Here is a 26969-nt window from a genome sequence, read left to right as displayed (position 1 = left end):
TTGGAAAGTAGACACCCCAAGCTATTTGCTGAGAGGCATATTGAGTCCATGGAATATTTTATATTTTGACACAAGTTGCGGGAAAGTGACACTTTTTTTTTTTTTTTTTTTTTTTTTGCACAAAGTTGTCACTAAATGATATATTGCTCACACAGGCCATGGGCCTATGTGGAATTGCACCCCAAAATACATTTAGCTGCTTCTCCTGAGTATGGGGATACCACATGTGTGGGACTTTTTGGGAGCCTAGCCGCGTACGGGGCCCCGAAAACCAATCACCGCCTTCAGCGTTTTTAAGGGCGTGAATTTTTGATTTTACTCTTCACTGCCTAACACCGTTTCGGAGGCCATGGAATGCCCAGGTGGCACAAACCCCCCCCAAATGACCCCATTTTGGAAAGTAGACACCCCAAGCTATTTGCTGAGAGGCATGGTGAGTATTTTGCAGCTCTCATTTGTTTTTGAAAATGAAGAAAGACAAGAAAAAACTTTTTTTTTTTTTCTTTTTTCAAATTTCAAAACTTTGTGACAAAAAGTGAGGTCTGCAAAATACTCACTATACCTCTCAGCAAATAGCTTGGGGTGTCTACTTTCCAAAATGGGGTCATTTGGGGGGGTTTTGTGCCACCTGGGCATTCCATGGCCTCCGAAACTGTGATAGGCAGTGAAGAGTGAAATCAAAAATTCACGCCCCTTAGAAAGCCTGAAGGCGGTGCTTGGTTTTCGGGGTCCCGTACACGGCTAGGCTCCCAAAAAGTCTCACACATGTGGTATCCCCGTACTCAGGAGAAGCAGCAGAATGTATTTTGGGGTGTAATTTCACATATTCCCATGGCATGTTTGAGCAATATATCATTTAGTGACAACTTTGTGCAAAAAAAAAAAAAAAAAAAAAAAAATTTGTCTCTTTCCCGCAACTTGTGTCGCAATATAAAATATTCCATGGACTCGACATGCCTCTCAGCAAATAGCTTGGGGTGTCTACTTTCCAAAATGGGGTCATTTGGGGGGGTTTTGAACTGTCCTGGCATTTTATGCACAACATTTAGAAGCTTATGTCACACATCACCCACTCTTCTAACCACTTGAAGACAAAGCCCTTTCTGACACTTATTTTTTACATGAAAAAGTTTTTTTTTTTTTGCAAGAAAATTACTTTGAACCCCCAAACATTATATATTTTTTTAAAGCAAATGCCCTACAGATTAAAATGGTGGGTGTTTCATTTTTTTTTTTCACACAGTATTTGCGCAGCGATTTTTCAAACGCATTTTTTGGGGAAAAAACACACTTTTTTAAATTTTAATGCACTAAAACACACTATATTGCCCAAATGTTTGATGAAATAAAAAAGATGATCTTAGACCGAGTACATGGATACCAAACATGACATGCTTTACAATTGCGCACAAACGTGCAGTGGCAACAAAATAAATACATTTTTAAAAGCCTTTAAAAGCCTTTACAGGTTACCACTTTAGATCTACAGAGGAGGTCTACTGCAAAAATTACTGCCCTCGATCTGACCTTCGCGGCGATACCTCACATGCATGGTGCAATTGCTGTTTACGTTTGACGACAGACCGCCGCTTGCGTTCGCCTTAGCGCAAGAGCAGGGGGCGACAGGGGTGCTTTTTTTTTTTTTTTTTTTTTTCTTTATTATTTTTTTGCTTTTTTATCTTATTTTTAAACTGTTCCTTTCATTTTTTTTTTTTTTAAATCATTTTTATTGTTATCTCGGGGAATGTAAATATCCCCTATGATAGCAATAGGTAGTGACAGGTACTCTTTTTTGAAAAAATTGGGGTCTATTAGACCCTAGATCTCTCCTCTGCCCTCAAAGCATCTGACCACACCAAGATCGGTGTGATAAAATGCTTCCCCAATTTCCCAATGGCGCTATTTACATCCGGCGAAATCTAAGTCATAAAATGCTCGTAGCTTCCGGTTTCTTAGGCCATAGAGATGTTTGGAGCCACTCTTGTCTCTGATCAGCTCTATGGTCAGCTGGCTGAATCACCGGCTGCATTCTCAGGTTCCCTGTTGAGACAGGAGAGCCAGAGAAAAACACGGAAGACGGTGGGGGGGGGGGGGGGGCATTCCCTCCCACGGCTTGTAAAGGCAGTCTAGAGGCTAATTAGCCGCTAGGATTGCTTTTACATGAAAGCCGACCGCTGGCTGAAAAGAATGATACCAAGATGATACCTAAACCTGCAGGCATCATTCTGGTATAACCACTCAAAGTTGTGAATGGCGTACCTGAAGACAAAAAAATGGTTAACAATAAAGCACAGTAAACAATAAAGTATAAATAATTACATACCTGAAAAACAAACATGATAAAACATAATAACAATAACAATAACAATAACAATAACAATAAAACACTGCAGAATAGAATACAGTAAAAAAAGAGCAGAACAATAGAGAGAGAGAATAGAGAGAGAGAACAATAAAACGACAACTATTTTTTTTTATTTTATATATATTTTTTTTTTTTTTACACTTTTTTTGTAACTAACTTTTATAACTGTAACCGGTTCCAGGTTCGGGTCTCTCAAAATGCGATGGCATCTTGGGAGACCCTGTGAAAGTGTGCCTAGTCTGTGCAATGCTGTACCCTACGCTAATACTCAACTAGTGTATGGTAGCGTTCAAAACATTCACCAATGCAAAGACCAGGATTGTCAGGACAGAAGGGACAATAATAGCGGGTGTCACGCCTATATCCGCGTTTGCTGCAGACACAACATCTTTTTGGGGGGGGTTCGTTGGGTAGGGGTACTCGGGAGCACATAAAAATGCCTCTCATGCAGCCGACTGCATTTCGTTGGGGGATGTGAATGGGGGAAGTACGGGCGCTGCAGAAGTGGTGGGTTCCCAATTAGGATTGGCGAATGCAGCAGGAAGGGCACTATGGGCACGACGGGCCTGTGTTTGTCTTTTTGGTGGCAGCGGGACACTACTTGTGCTTGCCACCTCACCAGCTTGAACTGCACTTATGGGACTCGCCACGTCACCAAGTGTTACTGCAGTGCTGGTTTGACTACGACCGGGGTGTACTAGGCCGCTGGTGCTTGCCAGTTCAATAAAAAGCTTCCAAAAAAACTGTTAGCGATTGCAGGGATCAGGCCTGACTCTGCGAACGCTGCAGTTATGCGTTTAGTGTTTTGTAAGTGACAGTGATCGATCGATACTGCACTTGGGTGGGCTGGACTGGGCCGGGCGGAGGGGCAAAACGCAGGTGCTAGCAGGTATCTGGGTTGATCCCGCTAACACTGCGTTTTTGGGAACCCTAAACTGCTGGGGACGCTAGTATAGATCTGATCTGATCGGATCAGATATTGATCCGTTCAGATACTATACCACTAAAGGAGGCGTATGCTGCGTGCGTGGGTGTTAGCGGTACTGGCGCTAACCTGACGCTGCCTGGGGCCGGTGCTTGCTAGTTCACCAAAATGCTACCAAAAAAACTGTTAGCGATCGCAGGGATCAGGCCTGACTCTGCGAACGCTGCAGTTATGCGTTTAGTGCCTTGTAAGTGTCAGTGATCGATCGATACTGCACTTGGGTGGGCTGGGCTGGGCCGGGCGGAGGGGCACAACGCAGGTGCTAGCAGGTATCTGGGCTGATCCCGCTAACACTGCGTTTTTGGGAACCCTAAACTGCTGGGGACGCTAGTATAGATCTGATCGGATCAGATATTGATCCGATCAGATACTATACCACTAAGGGAGGTGTACGGTGCGTGCGTGGGTGTTAGCGGTACTGGCGCTAACCTGACGCTGCCTGGTGCTTGCTTGCCAGTTCACCAAAATGCTACCAAAAAAACTGTTAGCGATCGCAGGGATCAGGCCTGACTCTGCGAACGCTGCAGTTATGCGTTTAGTGTTTTGTAAGTGACAGTGATCGATCGATACTGCACTTGGGTGGGCTGGGCGGAGGGGCAAAACGCAGGTGCTAGCGGGTATCTGGGCTGATCCCGCTAACACTGTGTTTTTGGGAACCCTAAACTGCTGGGGACGCCAGTATAGATCTGATCAGATCAGATATTGATCCGATCAGATACTATACCACTAAGGGAGGCGCATGCTGCGTGCGTGGGTGTTAGCGGTACTGGCGCTAATCTGACGCTGCCTGGGGCGACGCATATCACCGCCGGGCGATCAGGGGGCTAAACCTTTATTAGGTAATAAACGGCGGGTGCCCTGACACTATAAAAAATAAACGAACTAACCTGCGTCACCCGTAACGGTTATACGGTGATCAGTGGTGAAAGGGTTAACTAGGGGGCAATCAAGGGGTTAAAACATTTATTAGGTAGTATATGGGGGTCCCTGTCACTATAAAACGCTGACGGCGAACCTAAATATTTACCTCACTAACTAGCGTCACCAGCGACACTAATACAGCGATCAGAAAAATGATCGCTTAGCAACACTGGTGACAGGGGGTGATCAAGGGGTTAAAACTTTATTAGGGGGGGTTAGGGGGGTACCCTAGACCTAAAGGGGGGTAATACTAACTGTCCCAACACTGTAACTGTCACAAACTGACACTATGCAGTAATCAGAAAAAAAAAAAAAAAAAAAAAAAAAAAACCTGCTGGTGTCAGTTTGTGACAGGGGGGGGGGGGGTGATTGGGGGGGGATCGGGGGGCGATCGGGGGGGGGATCGGGGTGTTTTGTATGCCTGGCATGTTCTACTGTGTGTGTAGTGTGTTGTGCACTCACATTGATGTCTTCTCTCCTCGGCGCTGGAACGGAAAATACCGAGCCGAGGGGAGATGACATCATTTCCTTTGCTGCTGTTTAGCATACAGCAGCAAAGGAGTGTTCCCATTGGCCGGCGGCGATCGCGAGGGGGGGGCCACGAACGGATGGCCTCCCCCTCATCTCGGATCGCCGGGGAACAGAACGGGACCGCTTCGGGCACCGGGGGGGGGTCCGATCGGACCCCCCACCCGCGAGAGGCAAATCACGTACATGTACGTGATTTTGCCTGCCCGTGCCGCCTTGCCGACGTAAATCGGCGTTAGGCGGTCCTTAAGTGGTTAATGTTGAGGGATATACTGAGGGGTATATTAGATTCGATCTGTATTGATGTAAGATGCATGACAGTATACCATGAAGGTTGGTTATTAGTTATGGTTTTTTTTATGTTAATACTGTATGCTTTCTTGTATCATTTTCTGACCTAATATACTCCTGAAGAAGGGGGGTTACCCCGAAATATGTAGAGCGTACAAATCTCCCTTTGTAACAGCGCATTATTATATATATCTGAGTTCTTCCAATTTATGTCAGACAAGTGGATGCTCCATGATTAGCAGCATCCAATGTATATTATCTACTATTGAAGGCTTTTTATGATGTGTATATTTGTGCATAATAAATGTATATATTTTTGTAAATTGCCAGTCGTAAGTTCATATCGTACCATGAGAGTCCATGTTGCCTCCACAACTGTCCAAATTTCTATCTTGTATTCAGGTATAGTGGAAGTCGGAGTCTAAAGCCTTGTACACACGGTACGATTGTTGGCCAACCGAACGTCTGATTTTTGTCCTAAGGGCGTGTACAGGGATGTTGTCTTGCATAGTAACGGTGCACAATAGTTGTGCCACAAACACGAACATAGTGACGTACTACCAGGAATTTCAGCTCTTGAGCGCCACCCTTTGGACCCCTTCTGCTAATTTTGTGTTTGGTGAGCACTGATTCCGAGCATGCGTGTTTGTACTTTCGACTTTTGTGTGACGGATTTGTGTACTGACCATACGAAAATTTGATGTTAAACCATTGTCCGTTAAAAATTTACTAGCCTGCCATCCAACATTTGTTGGCTGAAAGTTGGACAACAATTGTCAATAGGAGCGTACTAACGGTACGATTTTAGGACAACAGTCTGTCAACAGATAATCCCCTGCCAACAATCATATCGTGTGTAGGAGGCTTTAGAATAGGACACTGAGCGTGGATTGTTGGGGTGTTTGGAGAACAATGCTAACTGACAACAATCAGCAGATGCAAAGAGCACAAAAAAACTATTATCTCACACAATTTCTAGCAGGATCAAGAGGCATTTTTTCACATAACAAAACAAATTCAATAATTATTTTAACAGATCAAAAGCAGAGCAAAACATTGAAATTCATTGTTAGGGTTTACAAATACTTTAACCACTTGCTTTCTGGGCACTTAAACCCCCCTCTTATCCAGCCCAATTTTCAGCTTTTAGCACTGAAGCACTGAATGACAATTGCGCGGTCATACAACACTGTACCCAAATGAAATTTTTATCATTTTTTCCCCCACAAATAGAGCTTTCTTTTGGTGGTATTTGATCACCTCTGTGGTTTTTATTTTTTGTTAAAAAAATGTAAAAAGACTGAATTAAAAAAAAAAAAAAAAAAAATTTTTTTGTAATATTTTGTTATAAAAAATGTAAAAGTTAATTTTTCTCCTTCATTGATGTACGCTGATGAGGCAGCACTGATGGGCACCGATAGGTGGCAGTGATGGGCACTGATGGGTGGCAATAATGGGCACTGATCAGTTACACTGATAGGCAGCACTGCTAGGCGGCACTGATTGGCACTACTGGTAGGCATTGATAGGTGGCACTTGTGGGCATTGATAGGTGGCAATGGCAGGTGGCGCAGATGAGGCAGATGTGCCTCTTCCACTTCGAGACCGATGTCCCTTGCAGCTGAGCTGGTGATCGGCTTTTTTTTTTCCCTCACGCAATCAGCGTGAGTAGAAAAAAAAAACGATTACCGATCTTTTGTTTACATCATGGGATCAGCTGTCATTGGCTGACAGCTGATCATATGGTAAGGGGCCGGGACCAGCCCCTTACTCGGATCGGTGATCACCCGAGTCTGTGACTCGGTGATCACAGCGCGCTCGGCGCTCTGCCTGTAGGGCGCGTGCACAGGGGAGGCCGTCATATGACGGCCTCCTGGAAATTCAGGTCAGCGCTGTGGCCGTCATTCGACCATAGCGCGCATGTCAAGTGATTAAACACCTCAATACCACGTAATTTTAAGAACTGAGGGAGAGGTCCACCTCTCCAGGCAGTCAGTGGCTCTGTACCTTGTGATTGCTGTGCACCAATCACAGCCATTACAAGCATTAACATGGCTTACAATGGAGGAAGGAGAGAGTTAAAGGTTTGTAAACCTAGCAGGACGGAAGACTGCAGCAGATCAAAGAAGGTGGGGGAATTTAAAGTGCCACTGATCAACAATGATTGTGCAATTGTTTTTTTTAAAGCAAATTACATATTTTTGTTTTTTCCCTCTATATAGTAAAAAATAAAAACAAATAAAAACACAGTCATTATAGACCACCAAAAAAAGCGGTGTCTCCAAAAAAATGATATACAATTTATTGATAAATGGCCCGGTAATAAAGGGGTATATACAGGCAGGTACTCAAGTGGTTAAACTACACCAAATGTTCTCCTTTCTAAAATCTTACATACCCCTGATAGTGGACACTTCAAGAATTCCTCCTCTTGGCGAACTTGAACCTCTGCAATTGATGTATATTTGTGCTGTTGAAGAGGGAATGCATCAGTTATAACTCAATTTCTACAAAAAAATCCATACAATAAAACAAAGCGTATTAAATGCTGCAACACTTGAATGTAAGCTGAAAGAAATAGTCTATCAGCAGTGTTATCAGTGGTGAATTCCATGGCAAAATAATAGGCGATACCTGAATGCACCACTTACAGAAATATTTCATGGGAACGCAGAGCCTCTTAGTACATTTTTTAGGTCTACATGGAAAGGAGACTCATCTCATCAATATTCCCTAATGCCTTAAAAAAAACCTTGCTTCCTTTTTGTAGTTTTGTAATTTGTGTGCATATTACATACACACCCTCTGAGTCTTGCTTTTGCAGCATACACAATGGCCATGCCATTTTCAGAATGCATGTCTAGAAGTTGTCTGACTCACTACAAACAATATATGATCAGTATGTCATCAAAACAGTTGTTAAGCAGGTAGGCTGTGTGCTTACAGTGATATACAAAGCTATTTTTAAGCACTAGAAAAAAAGAATTATAATGTGCCTGTAAATTTTGTATCTTGAAGTACAGTGGAGGCCACAGGAGTGATTCATAGACCATGGGTTATATGCAGCTAGCTTTAGATGATTGGACACTGGCAAAATCTTTGCTAGGTCTGCCCCCTGGTGTACCCAAATAGCCTCACCCACTCCAAGGGGCTCCAGTTTTGTTAGCAAGCAATAGGAAGATCACAGAGAAGAGAGGGGAGGGACCTGTTCTCTGTACTGTACTCCAAGATACAGAATTTACGGGTACAGAAAACGTTTTTTTTTTAATCTTTAACAGTACCCATGAATCAATTTATAGACCATGGAACCTCCCCAAGAAATATTCGATGGGTGGTCAACAAAACGGCTACAAAACATCTGCAACAGACCCACAGGAAGAAAACTTGAAGGCCAACAGATTTTAGGGTAGTGGCTCTTAGGTGCAATGGAAACATGGTGAAAGTCATAGGTATCATACCTTACACCAGACCCTTAGGGGGATTATGGTGAAACGCCGTACCTTCTGGCAGGGAATGAAGGAGATTTCAAGGGAAGACAAGAAACATTACGAAGGTAAAGAGAAAACTGGCCTCCAGGCTATTCTGTCCCCAGATGGAAGAGAAGTCTAATGAAGGTATGAAAATGTAATCTAATGAGGGTTCTCCCCAGAGGAATTTCTCCATAGGCAAGGATAGCTCAGGATAAACACGAGATGCTGTAGGAGTTTCAGCAGGTGGCATGGATGAGTCATGTGTAGACAAAGGTTGCACAGGGAAAGCAGGTGCTGGGAGAAGGCAAGGGATTCTAAGGAAAGAGAAATATGGCCAGGGCAAGATAAACAGAGTATGAAAGACAAAACAAGGAACTCAGGATTAGATCTTTTTATTAGCCTTCATGGGGCGGGGGGGCTGTCATCCTAAAGAATTTCCAAGTAGGAAAATTATGTTATGCCCATTGGGATTGCAAGGGGAGGAATCCCACGTAAGGACAGGGTGCCCTAACCCAGAGAATATTCATGTGGCAACACTATTCGGAAAGTTGTCACTCCTCCATAGTCTAGAAGGTGAAGGAAGGCTGAGTATGGTTGGTAAGCCTCAAGGATGCTAGGGACCATGGGTGGAGAAGAGGGGGAATCAGTCATGAATCCCAGGAGTAGGGAGGATTGAAAACATTCTGATGCAATCAATCGGACAACAGTATATCCCATACTTACGTCTAGACCTAGGCAAGGGACAGCAAACTAAACACCTTATCCTGGAACCGGCTATTAGCGAACTGGTTATATCATGGCAAAAAGGGGTGTCTGGGATTGTGTAATAAAACCTCCTTGAGTGGAAGGGTTTAGGAATCTGTCACCCAAGATAATGAAGCACACCTTGGTGTCTGTAAGGGAATTTGTGTGAGAAAAAGACCCCCAAATTTGGGGCAACAGATAATGTTCAGAACACAAAATGTTTGATGAATTAGATACAGAAAAGACTAAAGACCAAAATTAGGTGCCTCGGCTTATATTCGGGTCGACTTATAGTCGAGTATATACGGTATGTCAGAAAAGAATACCCCCAATGGCATGTAGGCACAGCCTTTGTGGGGTATAGAAGGCAGCAGTTGTCAGCTATTAGATGACAGAATTTAGGTGCTTAGGATATAGCCACAACATCCAGGGATTCCACTGGTTATTCCAGGGGATAAGAAAAAAGTCCGATAATGTTTCACCTCGAGGACCTAGTGCAGGGATCTTCAAACTACGGCCCGCCAGCTGTTGTGGAACTACACATCCCATGAGGCATTGTAAAACTTTGACATTCACAGACATGACTAGGCATGATGGGAATTGTAGTCCCTGAACAACTGGAGGGCCATAGCTTGAAGACCCCTGACCTAGTGAATGGAAGTAATCATTCACAGCGGTAAGAGAAGGTTTACGGTGATAAGCAGGCAAGAATAAATTTAACTCGTAAAATGCCCTCGATGGGACAGAGAAGATATCTGGCATCAGAAATATGACACAATTCTACTAGAGTCTTGCAAGCCTAAAGCCTTGTACACACTACTGTTTTTTTTTCCCGTTTAACAATCCAATGTTAGTACAGTGATCTCCCCTGCTGAGCTATTGTGTTCTGACAGGGGGACGCCACCCCCCTTGACAGAACACTTTGGTCAGCGCTGACTAGGAGTCGTTGGGCAGACCTTTATCAGCCATGAGTCTTTTGAAAGCAGCTGGCCGCCTTCTGTCGGAAACAAATTAAGTTGGGGGCTTGGCCAGGACCAGCATGTGAGAGGTAACTGCTCTCGCTGTTGATCCGTTAGTGATTCTCCCCCAGCCAGATTTTCGCCGCTGTTCCGATGCGACACGCTGGCTAATACCTCTTTGACCTCCCCGGAACCACTGCCGGTCCTCTGCACCAGAGGAATAATTCATAAAGCAAAGGAAGATGCGGTAGCCCCGGACCTCCAAGATGGCGCCGCCGCGGCCTTGCCCCAGAGTACATCACAAGGCTCGGAGAAAGTGAAAGACCAGGACAACAAGTGGGCCAAATCCTTGCAACAACCGGGTAAGGAGCCTCTGCGTGACATGCTATACAATGCTCAGACACTGTCAGGGACACTAGAGCCAGACCTGCAGGAGGACTTTGAGCTCTCACACCACCTTGAGCCCGAGGAGCAGAAGCAGGCGGCCATCTTGCCCACTAACCCTATGGCTGAAAGTCTGGATCCTCAGCTCATACATCTCCTGACCCAGAGGCAAACGAGCTGGAGCAGCTGATGCTTGTGGAAATCCATAAAGGCAGTCAACAAATGCACTGCCTCAGTGAATACCCTTAAGGACCAGTTTGGGGGGGTCAGAGAGGAGGTGTCCTTGCTGAGGCAGGACCTGCAGAAGATAAGGGAGAGGATGACAGCAGTGAAAAGTCATATTAGCGACACATAGGATCAAATCCCTCCCTTGATCCGATACACACAGACAGCCTACCAGATGGCAAAGGACACTAATAACAGTGTGGAAGATATGGAGAACCATCTCAGCCGAAATAACATTTGTATAGTGGGTTTGCCTGAATGTGCTGAGGATAGGGTCCCCAACGTTTTTGTGGAGAGCTGGTCCTTGGAGATGTTTAGCAAGGATGCTTTTACTTCTTTCTTTACGGTGGTGAGGGCTCATTGCACACAGATTCGCCCACCTTGGCCAGGGGGCCTGTCCAGCTTCTCCACTACTGTGGCCAGAAGGTGGTTCTACTCCATGTGCGGGATTGCATCAACATCCCGTTCAATGGAACTAGAGTGTCCTTCTACCCAGACTTCTCAGCAGTCCAGCCCCCCAGGTCTAAGTTTAACAATGTTAATAACTTAAAGACCGCAATATGCTGCGGCTTTCCACCAGCGTTCTCAATTTTAAAGTGTAACAAGTTCGGTATCTAAATTTACATTATCTTTCACATTTTACAAAACAATTGGGTTATATATTATGTTTTTTTTTGTTCATTAAAGTGAATTTTTACCAAAACAAATTGCATTTACAAAACCGCTGCACAAATACCGTGTGACAAACTGCAACGGGGGGCATGGTCTGGACATGGCTGTGTAGAGACGTGTGTTCTGTGAGCTCCTGACCCTCTCCTACCGACCCTGGCTTATCTCGCTCGTTTTCTAGCGGTATGCTCTCAGCAGAGACAAAAGGCAAAGGGCAACACCAGGAACACCCGTGCAAACCGCACACCTAGATCCGGAGGGGAAATACAGTGATTTTCCCCCCCCCGAGTTCCCACGCGACGTCCCCGGACCTCAAGATAGCAGAGCCACGCGGCTCTCAACGCAAGTCCCCTGACATACAGAAGCCTCCTAACTCTCCATCTGCCTCTTCGGCTTCTAATACTTTCTCAGAAACACCGGCAGCTTTTCACCCTGACTCGCAAAGTCAGTCTCATCATTCACTAACCCTGCGTGTGGACGCTGAACTCTGGGCGCTTCTCCAGGCCCTCCCAACTAAAGCCGACATAGAAACCCTTATTAGCAGACTGGAAGAGACACACCGCCAAGAATTGCAGGAGGTCAAGACGGATGTGCAATCTCTAAAAGAATGCCTGTTCTTGGTGAATCTACCCTTGCCACATTGAAGCAATGGGTCACGGCTCTAGAATCCCTACAGGACTCCCACGTGGACATGGCGGTATCTCTACAGTTTCATATAGAAGATTTAGAGGACCAGAGCAGCAACAATCTGCGACTCCAGGGGCCCCCGGAAGCTACAGGCTCAGAGGACTTGTCAGAGACAGCTGCTGATATATTACGTAGAGTCATGGGTGACTAGTCGCCAGCAAACCTGGAGACAAGGCCCTGGGTCCACGCTTGCAGATCCTAACAGATCGCGCAATGTCATCTGCTGAGTATTTTCTGTTCCAGCATGAGAAGAGACAACACACAGTGAGTAAAAGCGGCACACTTCACATAGCAAAACACTTAGGCACATTTAACCCCCTGATGCCCCCCCTTAACCCTTTCATTCCGTCAATGTACAGTTTTTTTGCTGATCACTGCATTAGTGTCACTGGTGACGCCAGATAGCATTAGCGTCAATCCCAGTTAGCGTTAGTTTGCCCGTCACATATTCACTAATACATTTTAACCCACTGATTGCCAGTAACACTCACACACCCTAAACTTCCATTAGTAGTATAGTGTCTGAACAGATCAATATCTAGCGTCCCCACTAGTATAGCGTCCCCAAAAATGCAGCGTTAGCAGGATCAGCCCTGACACCTGCTAGCACCTGCGTTTAGCCCCTTTGCGCCCCCCCCCCCAGTAGATCACTGTCACTTCTGATACACAGTAGACAAAACCGCAGCGTTAGCAAGATCAGGCCTGATGAGTTTTACCCATGAGTAGCACTAAGTACCTGTAAATTTAGTGGCCAAAATGTCCAGTGAAGAGGCCCACAGGACACTGAACATGACAGATGAAAGCAATGGGGAGTCCTCACTGTCAGAATCGGGCTCACTATACGAACTTGTAGAGAGCAGCTGCACCCTGACAGATAGCTCTGATGATGGAGTAGAGGTCCCTACTAAGGTCAGGCTTACCCAACCCCAGGTTGCTGAGGTGGTACAATAGCATGATGATTTTCGTATGCAGCAGAGTGCCAGTACTAGCGAGCACTAATGGCCTAGTACATCCTGGTCTTATACATATCAGCACTGCAGTAACACTTGGTAACATGGCGAGTCCCATAAGTGCAGTTTAAGCTTGTGCGGTGGCTAGCACAACTAGTTTCCTGCAACCACCAAGAATGCAAACACAGGCCCGTAGAGCCCATAATGCCCTTACTGATGTGCTTGCAAAAACTGGTTAGCAGGCCGAGAATTCTGCACCCATACCCCCCCCCCCCCCCGCAGACAATTTTTATACAAGCGTGACACTTTTAATTCTGAAATTGGCTCATGTGGCACCGTGTGACCTCATCACCGGGGGTTCCTCCAAGGGCTTGCTTGAGAAATAATGAATTGCTTGCAGTGAAGTGGAAGGACAAATGTCTTCCATTCACGCAGACCCTATAGTCCAAATTGCAACGGCGACTGGTATGTTGAGAAGCCCCTCTGTGTCCACAACTACAACCTTAACATGGGGGGGTGGACGTCAACGACCAGATGATGGCGCCGTACCCAATTTCCCGTAACGGCAGACGCTGGTACAAGAAAGCGTCTGTATATTTTTTTGCACTATTCTCTTTTTTTTTTACTTGGAAAAAAACAACTTTATTTATACAAAGCACATTTTACAAGTCATTCGGGTACATTTATCCATAAAAGGTCAGTTACATATTATGATAACAATGTTAAATATGCAGGAATGTTACATGGTGTGCATGCCCATATTCACAGGTACAGTAAACAGGTGTTAGCTGAGTCCATCCTATACACCAAATGTTTCTCAGATACGGGGGAACATTGCACTGGGTATGAAATAATTATACACACGTTTCTCCGTCCTCCAACCACCTGCCCAAATCTTGGAAAATTTTTGTGTAGACCCCCTGTGTGTATAAATCAATTTCTTGAAAGGCAGGGTGTCATTAATTGCTTTTTTCCACAACTGTATTGTGGGGGGCATGTTCTGCATCCATCTCTGTGCTATCACTTTACGTGCTAGGAATAATGTTTCAAAAATAAATATTGTGTGATATTTGTCTACGTCTACATCCGGCAATAGCCCCAATATACACAACTTAGGGTCCAGCACCACAGGGGATCCCACATTATCATGGAGGAAACGGACAACCTGTGTCCAGAACATCTGGACATGCGTGCAGCTCCATATAAGATGGTAAAACGAACCTGAGTCAGCCCTGCACAAGCGACACATCGGGTCCGGTGTGCGCTGGAACTTTGCCAATCTCATCGGCAGCAGGTAGGCTTTGTGTACTATATACAGTTGTGTCAGTCTGTCGGACAGTTTGGGAGACACTGTCTTGGTTCCTTCTAAAATCTCATCCCAGTCATCGTCGGCTATGGGTCCTACGTCCTGTTCCCATACTGTTTTGGCCTTGTGTGAAACTGCAGCTGCACCCTGTTGTCTAATTGTGCAATACAGATGTGATATAAGTTTAGAGGGGTCATCTCCCATAACTATACTCAGCACAGGAGGGAGGCTCCATCCCTACATCCATGTCTGGCAACTGGGTTCTAAGTGCATGTCGGAGCTGCAGGTATTTAAATGCCAATTGGTGTGGAAGGAAAAACTCTTCTTTAAGAGTCTGGAACTGCTTGAGCCCGGAGGTGGACAAGACCTGATGGAGATACAATATTCCATGTCTAGCCCAAACTATTGAATCGGGAATTTTTCTAGTTCTGGCATGTGACTGTTAAGCCACAATGGGGTATGGGAATGAAATTTCCCCACATTTTGCTTTTTAAGAGATATTTCCCAGATCCTTTGGTGGTGTAGCAGCATACCCGAGTTGTACCGTGCAGAGGGACCTGGTGCTTTTTTCCCGCGGAGTATAGCTTGAATGGGTGTATACGTCGGGTGTCCCGGTTTGTCACAAACCAAAGATCTGTAACGTTGCATTTCGGTTGTGTGGAAGGGTATATGTGGGAAAGTTGCACGGCTAGGTAGTAATCGTGAAGGTCCGGGAGGGAAACGCCCCTCATATCAGTTGGGTTTTTCAAGGTTTGCCAGGCTAGTTTGTGTCTACTGTTTCCCCAGACACATGAATTCAGAATAGCTTCCATCTGCTTAAAGATTTTTAAGGGGATGTAAAGGGGGGAGTGCCACACCAGATATAGGATCTTGGGCAGTATGATCATTTTTATTAAATTTACCCGCCTCATTACCCCTAATGGCAATCTAGACCATGTCTGCGTTTTGCTTTTTAATATGTCAAACAAAGGGGCTATATTCAGGGGTGTATAATCAACCAGGTCCCTGGTTACCTCCACCCCCAGGTATTTAATCTTGGATACCCTAGCGAGTGGCAGTGGGGGGGGTTGTGAAGGGGGGGGTAACATTTATTGGTAGAATCTGGGACTTGTCCCAATTTATACACAGGCCTGAGTATCCCCCCATTTGTTCAATAAGTCTTAATGCTGCTTGGAGTGATGGTCCCTGGTCCGCTAGGTATAATATTGTGTCATCGGCATACATTCCAATTTTAGGCCTATGGAAGGAGCAGTGGCTCCGAGCGTGTAGCCTTCTCTTAACCTCTCTGCTAGCCCTCCTCCCTGGACGATCCCTCCCCTGGATACCGAACCCGGAAGCAGACGGACAACCTGTGACGTCATGCACGCTTCACGTGCGCTCCACGCCGGCCCCTAGTCTCTTCCTGATGGCCACAGAAGGAGGTCCCGGCTGGTAATCCACCTTCTGCAGCCCAGCATCCCTGCAGCGTCACCACCACAGGATCAGAGGGAACACTGAGGACCACATACCTATACAGATGAGCCTTTTATATGTTTTTATCCTGTAAGTGTGTTTTTACCTGGTGTCATTAAACATCATTTGTTAATACTACACTCAGGTGGCGCTTCCTTCTCTACCCCTCTCTCATCCATCACAGAGCCAGCTCTCTGAGGAAACAGCAGCCGCCTAGCCTACCAGCCTACTTTAACCATTACATTACCGGTTACCACTTAACCCTTGAACTTCCAGCCTGTCCCCTATGGACTAAGTTGCTCAGCCTTTTATATCTCCTGTTATATATGGACTTGTGTGTTTGCGCTTACAGTTACCAATACTCTGTTTATTCCAATTTTATCGACTGTAGTGCCTCGGCGCAGACCCTGGATATCAGGGTGTGCTCTGATGGCAATGGCCAGTGGTTCGGCTGCCAGTGCATACAATAAGGGAGAGAGGGGACACCCTTGCCGGGTGCCCCTCTCTAATGGAAACTGCTCAGAGAGCCAGCCATTTACAAAAATTCTCGCCCTGGGTGTCTGGTATAGGAGTTGTACCCATTTTATAAAGCATGCCCCAAACCCATAGCTGTGCAGGCATTCCCATAAATATGGCCATTCTACTGAATCAAAGGCCTTAGCTGTATCTAATGCCACCACCCTCGTTCCTGAGTTGTCGTGTCAGGCTTGAATATTCATATATAGTCGCCTGATGTTCATAGCTGTGTTTTTTCCCGGCATAAAGCCTGTTTGGTCCATGTGAATTAAAGGTAAGATGGCAGTGTTTAACCTAGAGGCTAAAATTTTAGCTAAGATTTTGATATCTACCTGCAGGAGTGAGATAGGTCTGTAGGATTCAGGGAAATGCAGGTCTTTTCCCGGTTTGGGGAGAACAATGATTTGGGCTTCCTGCATAGATTCGGGGAGTGAGTTCTGATCAAATATAGACTGATATAATTCTTTTAGCTTAGGGACCAAGATATCTGAGTAAGTTGCATAAAATTCCAAAGGTAGTCCATCCATCCCCGGAGCTTTGGATTTGGCTAACTGTGCGATCGCTTCTGTGATGTCGTGTTCTGTGATGGGTGTGTCAAGAAGCTCAATTTGTTCTTGATTCAACCGGGGGAACTGTATGGAAGATAAATACGATTGAATCTCCCTTCGCATGTATGTGTTTTGGGATTTGTATAGGTTGCCGTAAAATTGCTTAAACTGAGCTGCCACCTGTCTTGGATCTGTTACATTACACCCATCTGGGTTAGTAAGTGATACCACTACTGGAGGCTTATCTTCCATGTGGGCCAGAAAGGCCAGCAGTCTCCCCGCCCTTTCTCCCTGTTCATACACTCTCTGCCTACAGAAAAAAACATGCTGTTTAGCCTTCTCTGTGTGTAGTTGTGTGACTAGTCAAGTCTGCAGTTTCACTCTGTCCAGGTTTTCAAGGGTTGGGCTGGAGTTATAGGCCACTTCTAAATCCCGCAATTTGTCAGATGTGAGTTGAAGTATGGTGTTAGACTCTCGTTTCAGACTATTTATTCTAGAAGACAATATTCTATGGGCGTGACTTTTAAAGTCATCCCAGCGTGTGGTAAGGGTAGGGGATTCCTGTATCCTCTCCAAAAAGAAGAGCAGCTCCCTGGCGATGGAGTCATGGTCCCTAAGAAGGGATAGCCAGTGCGGGTTTAGTCGCCATCGCCTGGTGGGAGAGGCTACCCGCAGGGATGCTGTCAGCCAGCACGGAGAGTGGTCAGACAAGATCCTAAGGGCGAAACCTGTGCCCGTGACCTTTGGCAAAAGGGCCCTGGACACAAGAATATAGTCTATCCTAGACATAGTATTATGACTTACTGAGTGGCAGGTATAAGCTCTGGTGGTGGGGTTGGCATGTCTCCAGACGTCAATAAGGGCAAATTTAGTCAGTGTACGGTACAGTCTAGAATGCAGTGGCTCCCCAATTCTGGGTTCAGCCTTTGCCGGGCGGTCCAGAGACGGAGTCATCGTGTGATTAAAATCCCCCATCCACACTACAGGTACGGCCGGGTACAGTGCCATAAATGCAAGACCCTCTGCGACCACATCCACCCTGTATGGAGAGAGGATATAACTAGCCAGTATTAATAAGGGGTCTCCCCCCACAATCGCATGTAGAAAGAGGTATCTGCCCTGTCAATCCGACACCACGGAGACCAGTTCAAAAGGTGTAGATTTTGCTATCAGCACTGTTACCCCTCTAGACATATTTGTGTGGGTACTGTGGTAGGCCCATCCCACCCAAGGACGTTTCAGTGCCGCCTGTAGGTGACCTGTGACATGCGTCTCCACCAATGCGACAATGTCCACCTTCTGATTTTTCAGATATTGTAGCACGGCTGTCCTTTTAATCTTATCCCGCATGCCCCTCACATTCCACATCATAAATTTAATGTCTGCCATGGTGTTCATTGGCACATAGATTGTATATGGATCGGCAGGTCAGCACCCCCCCAATACTGATACAGCACAACCGCACCACAATTCAACACATATGCAATAAGTGCTTGTTTAGAGTTATTCCAAGTAAGTAACAAGTGCACAACGGTGCTAACATTCCCAATGCTCCGATCAAGGGACCTGGCATTTTCCTTCCCTCCTAGCTTCTCGCCTCCCCAACTTGGCGGAAGCATATACACCCTTACAACCTTTATGTGAATCAGCTTCCAGCTATCAGCATTAACTGGAGATACATATCTTAGTATATGATGAGCAGGAAAGTTCAAAATAAAGAGGAAAATAAGAGGGTTGCAAGCATAATGGGGACGATTATTCACTGTGTGAAGCAAGAGTAGGGCACGATGCATGTCCTGTATGTCTCTCTCACTGTCCAAGCGAGACTCACGCTGCAAGGATATACAGTCATCCTGGTGTACTAAGGATATGTGCCTCGGCCCGGGATATCTCCATGCATGTGCCATGGGGGCAATGATATGTACAGGGTGACACACTCAGCGGTCCAAGCTGCTCCAGGCCCAAAGCCAGGTGTTCAGGGGTAACAGCTCTCTACGTCCCCCCCCCCCCCAAGAGGAGATTAGTGTGTACACGGGTCTGGCCCCCTAAGCTCAAGAGGGGGAGACTCCAATCATATATTCAGTAATGCGTAGGTTGTGAAGATGGGGGGGGGGGGGGGACGTGCAAGTGATGAAAAAATTGGAAACAATTTGGAACCCAAATTGTGAAAAGGGGGTTGAATGAAAGGTGGGTAACTTTCGTGTGAAGGAGCAAATGTGGAACAAGAATTCCCCCCACAGTGAAGGGAACCTTTAGAGGAAAGCCATGGCCTGTCATAAAAAGATGCACAATAAAGATAAATTGTGTATGTGATTCCGCGCAACAACTTCTCAATAAATAATGCTAATACATAAAACTGTACAACTGATAAAATTCCTCCAAGTATGGAACCACAGTAAATAAAAATGTAAATAAATGTGAGTGTCCTTCAATAATGTAAAAAGCATAAAAAACGTGAATCAAGGTGACTTCAGTGCTGCTCAATCACATAAATCGCATAAAAATACCATACATAAACTGTGACTGTTTAAGTGGGCATGCGTTGATCGGTGATCTGGTGACTGTTCGTGGCAATGGATGCCCACTAGGGGCTCCCAGAACTCTCACCTCAGTGACACAATAGAAGTGCCTGTGTACATTCTGTGGGTCTGTGCTTGTTCTGGTCCGGTCAAGCGTTGGCGTCCTGTTCCGTCTCAGGGGAGGGGACACTTCCTTAACAATCTTTTTAACTTTTTTACGTTTGTGTTTGAATTTAACTTTATTAACAAACATCCAGCGTGTGTTTGAATTTAACTTTATTAACAAACATCCAGCGTCACCGTCCTCTCAATGATGGCCGCGGTATAGTTATACACTTGGTCTACAACAAAATGGAGTTTTTTCCACTTCCTGTCCTAACCTTATAAAATGACTATGGCTATAGCCAATCCGGTGCCCTGAGGAAGTCACGTGATATGACGTAACGCGTAGGACGTAACCGGAAATACATAGCGCGGACCGGAAGTGACGTAGCGAGGATCGCTAACACGCTGTTTTCACTGTTATTTGGCGCATCTATGTTTACTTTCATGTAAGCAGTTATATTTTTAATAAATTCCTTGGCTTAACTATATTACCCTATTGGAGTCCCTTGCTTTTAATTACCCGCATGTGGAGCCCATCTACCGGAGGAAGTGTCCCCTCCCCTGAGACGGAACAGGACGCCAACGCTTGACCGGACCAGAACAAGCACAGACCCACAGAATGTACACAGGCATTTCTATTGTGTCACTGAGGTGAGAGTTCTGGGAGCCCCTAGTGGGCATCCATTGCCACGAACAGTCACCAGATCACCGATCAACGCATGCCCACTTAAACAGTCACAGTTTATGTATGGTATTTTTATGCGATTTATGTGATTGAGCAGCACTGAAGTCACCTTGATTCACGTTTTTTATGCTTTTCACATTATTGTAGGACACTCACATTTATTTACATTTTTATTTACTGTGGTTCCATACTTGGAGGAATTTTATCAGTTGTACAGTTTTATGTATTAGCATTATTTATTGAGAAGTTGTTGCGCGGAATCACACACACAATTTATCTTTATTGTGCATCTTTTTAGTTCTATTACTAGTGAGGGGTGTTCACTATTTCTTGATTTTGCAGCATCACGATCATTTTTACACGTTTTTTTTTATAGTAGCGCAGAAGTCCATCCTAGGATATTTTCGCATGGCCTGTCATCTTCCGACAATAGCAGCAGTACTCACAGTAATAGGCTGTGTACCCGTTTATCCATGCGGACGTCCACGTTGATCCAATCAGCGTATTGCTGCCTTCGGGTCCTCAAAGAATATAGCTCTGCCATCCTCCTCCACCCTCAATCTGGCCGGGAACAACATGGCGTATTTGAGGTGTGCTGCCCTGAGCCGTCTCTTGACCTCCTGGAATTGTGCACGCTTTCTTTGGACTTCATTGGAGAAGTCAGGGAACACCGCGACCTGGCCGTTGCCCAGGGTGATATTGCCTTTCTCTGGTTAGCCGAAGGATTTTATCTCTGTCTCTAAAGTTGAGAAACTTGGCAATAAAGGTTCTGGGGGGAGCACCCACAGGCGGAGGTTTTGCAGGGATGTGGTGCGCCCGTTCCACTGCAAACATGACAGAAAAGGCCTCTCCAAAATGTTGAATTAGGAGGGATTCTAGGTATTCAGCCGGGTTGGTACCTTCTGCCTTCTCAGGTAGACCGATGAACCGAAGGTTGCAGTGTCTCAATTGATTCTCCATATCATCCTGGTGATCGTGTAACTGCTGGATCTGTCGCTGCAGGTCCTCCGTAGTATGGCTCAGGGGATGCAGGATGTCCTCTGCCTCTCCAATACGTGTCTCGACCTCGGTAACTCTGTCTTTTACCTTGGAAAGGTCCTGGCGCAGCAGGGAGATGTCCATTTTGACTTCATCTATTTTGGCGGTAAGTGTCCCCTGCAGTGACGCTATGGCATCCAAGACCTTTGCTGTGTCTGCGCCCTGGTGGTCCGCCATTGAGCACGTGCCGTCGCCATTTTTTGGCTTGCGGGTCTTGATCTTGATGGCGGAATTTCGCTAGCTTATCCACCGCCTCGGATGCCCTTTTCGGTGGGGACATGTTCCCCCTCTGCCCTTGTGGGTGGACTGCCAGGCCGCCCCCAGGTGGAGTAAGGTGGCCGCTGTTGCAGGAGTTAGCTCGGGGCCAGGTTTCGCCCCCCAAGCAGCTGCTGGTTGTGGCTGTGTCCTGGCAGGAGCTGCAGCCAACTCAGAGGTCGTTTCAGGGGTGATGGGGCACAGGGCCGGCAGGGGATCCAGGAAAGCCCACCAAGGCCGCAGCCGGGTGCACCAAGATGGCCGCCACTCCATGACACAGGTCGGATCCGCGGCCTGTCCTAAAGCTGGCCAGGGGCCCGGATGCCCTGCATCTAAGGCCTCAAGCTGTCCGGAGGCGGTTTCTGAAGGTGGGTGGTTTTGGGGCTGTCAGGGGGGCCAGAATAGTCCGCCTCGGCCGCCGCCGGGTGTATCAAGATGGCAGCCGCTCCGGGAACTAGGGTGAAGCCGCAGCCTTTCCTAGAGTCCGGGATTCCTCACCACAGCGGCCACAGGCAGCGTTCCTGCCAGCCGACAGGCTCCAAAGACAGCGGGGGAAGCAGGAGAGGTCCCCAGGCATGGGATATGATAAAGATCGGGCAGGATGCAGTCAGGATGTGTGTCAGGAGTGTGGGTCAGCGGAGCTCACACTACATGCAGCCTACTTCATTGCTCTCCAGGCCACGCCCCTCTAGTATCTGTATATTTATTCCAATTGGCTGTGTTCAACCCTTTTGTACTCTTGTACAAAGCGTCTCGAAGAAGTTGATTCTTCCTAAAATTTCAGGAAGAGATCATTGCAGCACTTTTGTTTGTTTCTGTTGCTACCACACACTAATGGAGTATTAATATAAAGTACAGCACGGCACAGTCTAGGGCACACTTTCACACAGGGTCTTGAAAAATGTTAGTCAGGAAACTGGCTATCACATTTTGAGAGACCCTAGCCTGGAACGTTTAAAGTTTATAAGTTACAAAAAAAGTGAAAAAAATAAATAAAAATAAATCAAAAATAGTTGTCATTTTATTGAGGTAATGTTCTGTTACTGTGCTTTATTGATAACTGTTTTCTTTACAGGAATGCATTCAAGCTGCAGCACTAATCTGTTTATTCTGACAGCAGCAGGGTGTGCTTTCAGAATACATACGTCAGTGATTACAGGGCTGTAGGAGGAGATTTCTCATCCGCAGTTAAAAAAAAAAAACATATGTGCCCAGGCATGAGGGACCTGGGGTGGTCAGTGGGCGGATTACCCCTATGCTTCGGTGTATATTTTTTCACTTTTTTTGGCAGAAATGTAATTTGTGAATGGAGGAATTGGTTCTTTTTTCCGTTCAGTCAGAATGAAAAAAAAAAAAAAAAAAAACACATTGCATGTATGCCCTTCATTAGAAGTGAGTGGATGCAGGGCGGTATTTAATGGTGGACATACCACACACCTTTTCTAGCAGAGATTTCAGTAAAAAAAAAAAAAAGAAAAGTTGTTTTATTGAGTTAAAGTGGTTGTAAACCCTTACAGTATAGTGAATTGCCTCAGATGATACACAAAGAAGAAACAAATTCTCCTACATAAGTTTTACTTGTATATCTGCTGTCTTCCCCTTTCTACACTCTTTGAAAAGTGCAGATTGTGTTAGAAATCTTTCTTCCTCTTTCAGCAGTGGGTGGGGAGTCTGGGCTTATGCTGTGCGTGAGCTGATTGGAGGAGAGAGACCCCCCCCCGCTCTGCTTTTCTCCAGACTTACCATTCTCCCAAGGCAGCTGGCCACCCAGGGAAGAATCAACTCATTTGGGCGCCTTCATAGCCGCTTGTTTCGTGTGTGCTCAGTGTAAGACACCACAACACCTTCCAATGGGTCTCCTACAACCCATACCCAATGAAGAGATGCCTTGAACCCACCTATCTATGGATTTTATTGTGGAGTTAACCAACTCCCAGGGCAACACAGTTATTCTTATGGTGGTTGACCGGTTCTCCAAAATGTCACATTGTATTCCACTTAAGAAGTTGCCCACATCCAAAGAACTGGCATCCATTTTTGCTCGGGAGATCTTACATCATTACATGGGCTACCCAAGGTTATCATCGAAGACAGGGGTAGCCAGTTTGTCTCCAGATTTTGGCAAACCTTTTGTGCACAGTTGTGAATTCAGCTTTCCTTCTCCTTTGCATATCACCGCAGTCCAATGGGGCCGGAGAACGAGCCAACCAAGCCTTGCAGCAGTTTCTAAGCTGCTATATTTCTGACCACCATAACGACTGGTCAAACCTCTTACCTTGGGCGGAGTTTACTCACAATAGTGCCGTCAAAAACGCTTCCCGATTGTCTAGTTTTTGTCGAATTATGGTTTCCAACCATCCATGTTGCCTGACTCATTTGCTCCTCAAAGAATTCCTGCGTTAGAGGAGCATCTCCGTGGTCTTCATTCCACTTGGGCACAGGTCAAGGAGTCCTTGCAACGTGACAGTGATAGGTATTTTTTTTTAGAACTTGTCTTCCATGGGCTCAACATGCCTCTCCAAATTCCTTGGTGTGTCTACTTTCCAAAAGAGGGTAATTGGGGGGGGGGGGGGGTTGTACAGTCCTATCATTTTATCAACTCAAGAAATGTGATAGGCAGTCAGAAAGTAAAAGCTGCGTAAATTCCAGTATACAGTATCTCACAAAAGTGAGTACACCCCTAAGTGAAAATGTCCAAATTGGGCCCTCCCTGGTGTCATGTGACTTGTTAGTGTTCCAAGGCCTCAGGTGTGTTAAATTTGGTGTTATCGCTCTCACTCCCTCATACTGGTCACTGGAAGTGCAACATGGCACCTTATGGCAAAGAACTCTGAGGATCTGAAAAAAAGAATTGTTGCTCTACATAAAGATGGTCTAGGCTATAAGAAGATTGCCAAGACCCTGAAACTGAGCTGCAGCACAGTGGCCAAGACCATACAGCGGTTTAACAGGACAGGTTCCACTCAGAACAGGCCTCACAATGGTCGACCAAAGAAGTTGAGTGCACATGCTCAGCGTCATATCCAGAGGTTGTCTTTGGGAAATAGACATATGAGTGCTGCCAGCATTGCTGCAAAGGTTGAAGGGGTGGGAGGAGGTCAGCCTGTCACTTCTCAGAACATGCGCCACACACTGCATCAAATTGATCTGCATGGCTGTCGTCCCAGAAGGAAGCCTCTTCTAAAGATGATGTACAAGAAAGCCCACAAACAGTTTACTGAAGACAAGCAAACTAAGGACATGAATTACTGCAACCATGCCCTGTGGTCTGATGAGACCAAGATAAACTTATTTGGGTCAGATGGTGTCAAGCCTGTGTGGCAGCAACCAGGTGAGGAGTACAAAGACAAGTACGTCTTCGATACAGTCAAGCATGGTGGGAGTGTCATGGTCTGGGGCTGCATGAGTGCTGCCAACACTGGGGAGTTACAGTTCATTGAGGGAACCATGAATGCCAACATGTAATGTGACATACTAAAGCAGATGATTCCCTTCCCTTTGGAGACTGGGCCGCAGGGCAGTAGTCCAACATGATAACGACCCCAAACACATCTCCAAGACGACCACTGACTTGCTAAAGAAGATGAGGGTAAAGGTGATGGACTGGCCAAGCAAATCTATAGACCTAAACCCTATTGAGCATCTGTGGGACATCCTCAAACGGAAGGTGGAGTAGTGTGAGGTCTCTAACATCCACCAGCTCCGTGATGTCGTCATTGAGGAGTGAAAGAGGACTCCAGTGGCAACCTGTGAAGCTCTGGTGAACTCCATGCCCAAGAAGGTAAGGCAGTGCTGGAAAATAATGATGGCCACACAAAATATTGACACTTTGTGCCCGACTTGGACATTTTCACTTAGGGGTGTACTCACTTTTGTTGCCAGCGGTTTAAACATAATTGGCTGAGAGTTATTTTGAGGGGACAGCAAATTTACACTGTTATACAAGCTGTACACTCACTTTTGTGAGATACTGTATATGCCATAGTTTGTAGACGCTATAACTTTTGCGCAAACCAATCAATATATGCTTATTGGAATTTTTGTTTACCAAAGACATGTAGCAGAATACATTTGGCCTAAATTAAGACAAAATTTGAGTTTATTGGATATTGTTTATAACAGTAGAAAATATTGTTTTTTTCAAAATTTTCTGTCTTTTTTCCGTTTATATCGCAAAAAACAAACCCAGTGGTGATCAAATACCGCCAAAAGAAAGCTCTATTTGTGCGAAAAAAGGACACAAATTTTGTTTGGGTACAGCGTTGTATGACCATGCAATTACCAGTTAAAGTGTGGAATAGCAAAAAAAGGCCTGGTCAGAAAGGGGGTAAAACCTTCCAGAGGTCAGGCGGTTAACTGGCTGATACTCAATGCTGTCTCCATTATTCCAGGGTGGGGAAGGCCTACTAGTCCACGCACACGTCTTACTCCCCTAGAGTGAGTGTCCTGGTACATGGTGCTTTGAATTTCCAGGAATACAATGTCAGTGTGGCATATAATTATTTGATCCCCTGCAGATTTTGTAAGTTTGCCCACTTACAAAGAAATTAATGGTCTAAAATTTTTATCATAGGTGTATGTTAAATGATAGAGACAGAATATCAACCAAAAATCCAGAAAAAACATGATACAAATATTATAAATTGATTTGCAGTTCAGTGAGTAAAATAAGTATTTAATCCCCAAGCAAAACATGACTTGGTACTTGGTGGAGAAACCCTTGTTGGCAAGCACAGAGCCAAGACATTTCTTGTAGTTGGTTACCAGGTTTGCACACATCTCAGGAGGGATTTTGGTCCACTCTTCTTTACAGATCTTCTTTGAATCATTAAGGTCTCTTGGCTGTCGCTTGGCAGCTCGAAGTTTCAGCTCCCTCCAAACATTTTCTATAGGATTAAGGTCTGGAGACTGGCTAGGCCACTCCATGACCTTAATGTGCTGCTTCTTGAGCCACTCATTTGTTGCCTTAGCGGTATGTTTTGGGTCATTGTCATGCTGGAAAACCTATCCATGACCTATCTTTAGTGTTCTGGCTGAGGGAAAAAGGTTCTCATCCAAGATTTTACAATGCATGGCCCCGTCCATTGGCCCCTCAATGCGGCAAAGTCGACCTGTACCTTTAGCAGAGAAACAGCGGAAAAGCATAATGTTTACATCTCCGTGCTTGATTGTAGGGATGGTGTTCTTGGGGTCATAGTCAGCATTTTTCTTCCTCCAAACACGGCGAGTCGAGTTAATGCCAAATAGCTAAATTTTAGTCTCATTTGACCATAGCACTTTCTCCCAATCCTGCTCTGAATCATTTAGATGTTCATTGGCAGTCTTCAGATGGGCCTGTACATGTGCCTTCTTGAGAAGGGGGACCTA

At 45.7% G+C, this 26969-nt stretch overlaps 1 protein-coding gene across 3 annotated transcripts in view; it reads right to left on the bottom strand.

The window, feature by feature from the left end:
- Positions 1–26969, bottom strand: part of STRIP1 (striatin interacting protein 1) — a 614942-nt gene that overhangs the window by 229157 nt on the left and 358816 nt on the right. For all 3 annotated transcript variants that reach the window (XM_073615854.1, XM_073615856.1, XM_073615855.1), the window contains one exon: positions 7489–7560. In XM_073615854.1, the coding sequence (XP_073471955.1) occupies positions 7489–7560 (72 nt within the window). The remainder of the gene's footprint in view (positions 1–7488; positions 7561–26969) is intronic.

The sequence above is a fragment of the Aquarana catesbeiana genome, linkage group LG02 (assembly GCF_042186555.1).
Source record: "Aquarana catesbeiana isolate 2022-GZ linkage group LG02, ASM4218655v1, whole genome shotgun sequence".
NCBI classification, from domain to species: domain Eukaryota; kingdom Metazoa; phylum Chordata; class Amphibia; order Anura; family Ranidae; genus Aquarana; species Aquarana catesbeiana.
This window is presented reverse-complemented; position numbering and strand designations above follow the sequence as displayed.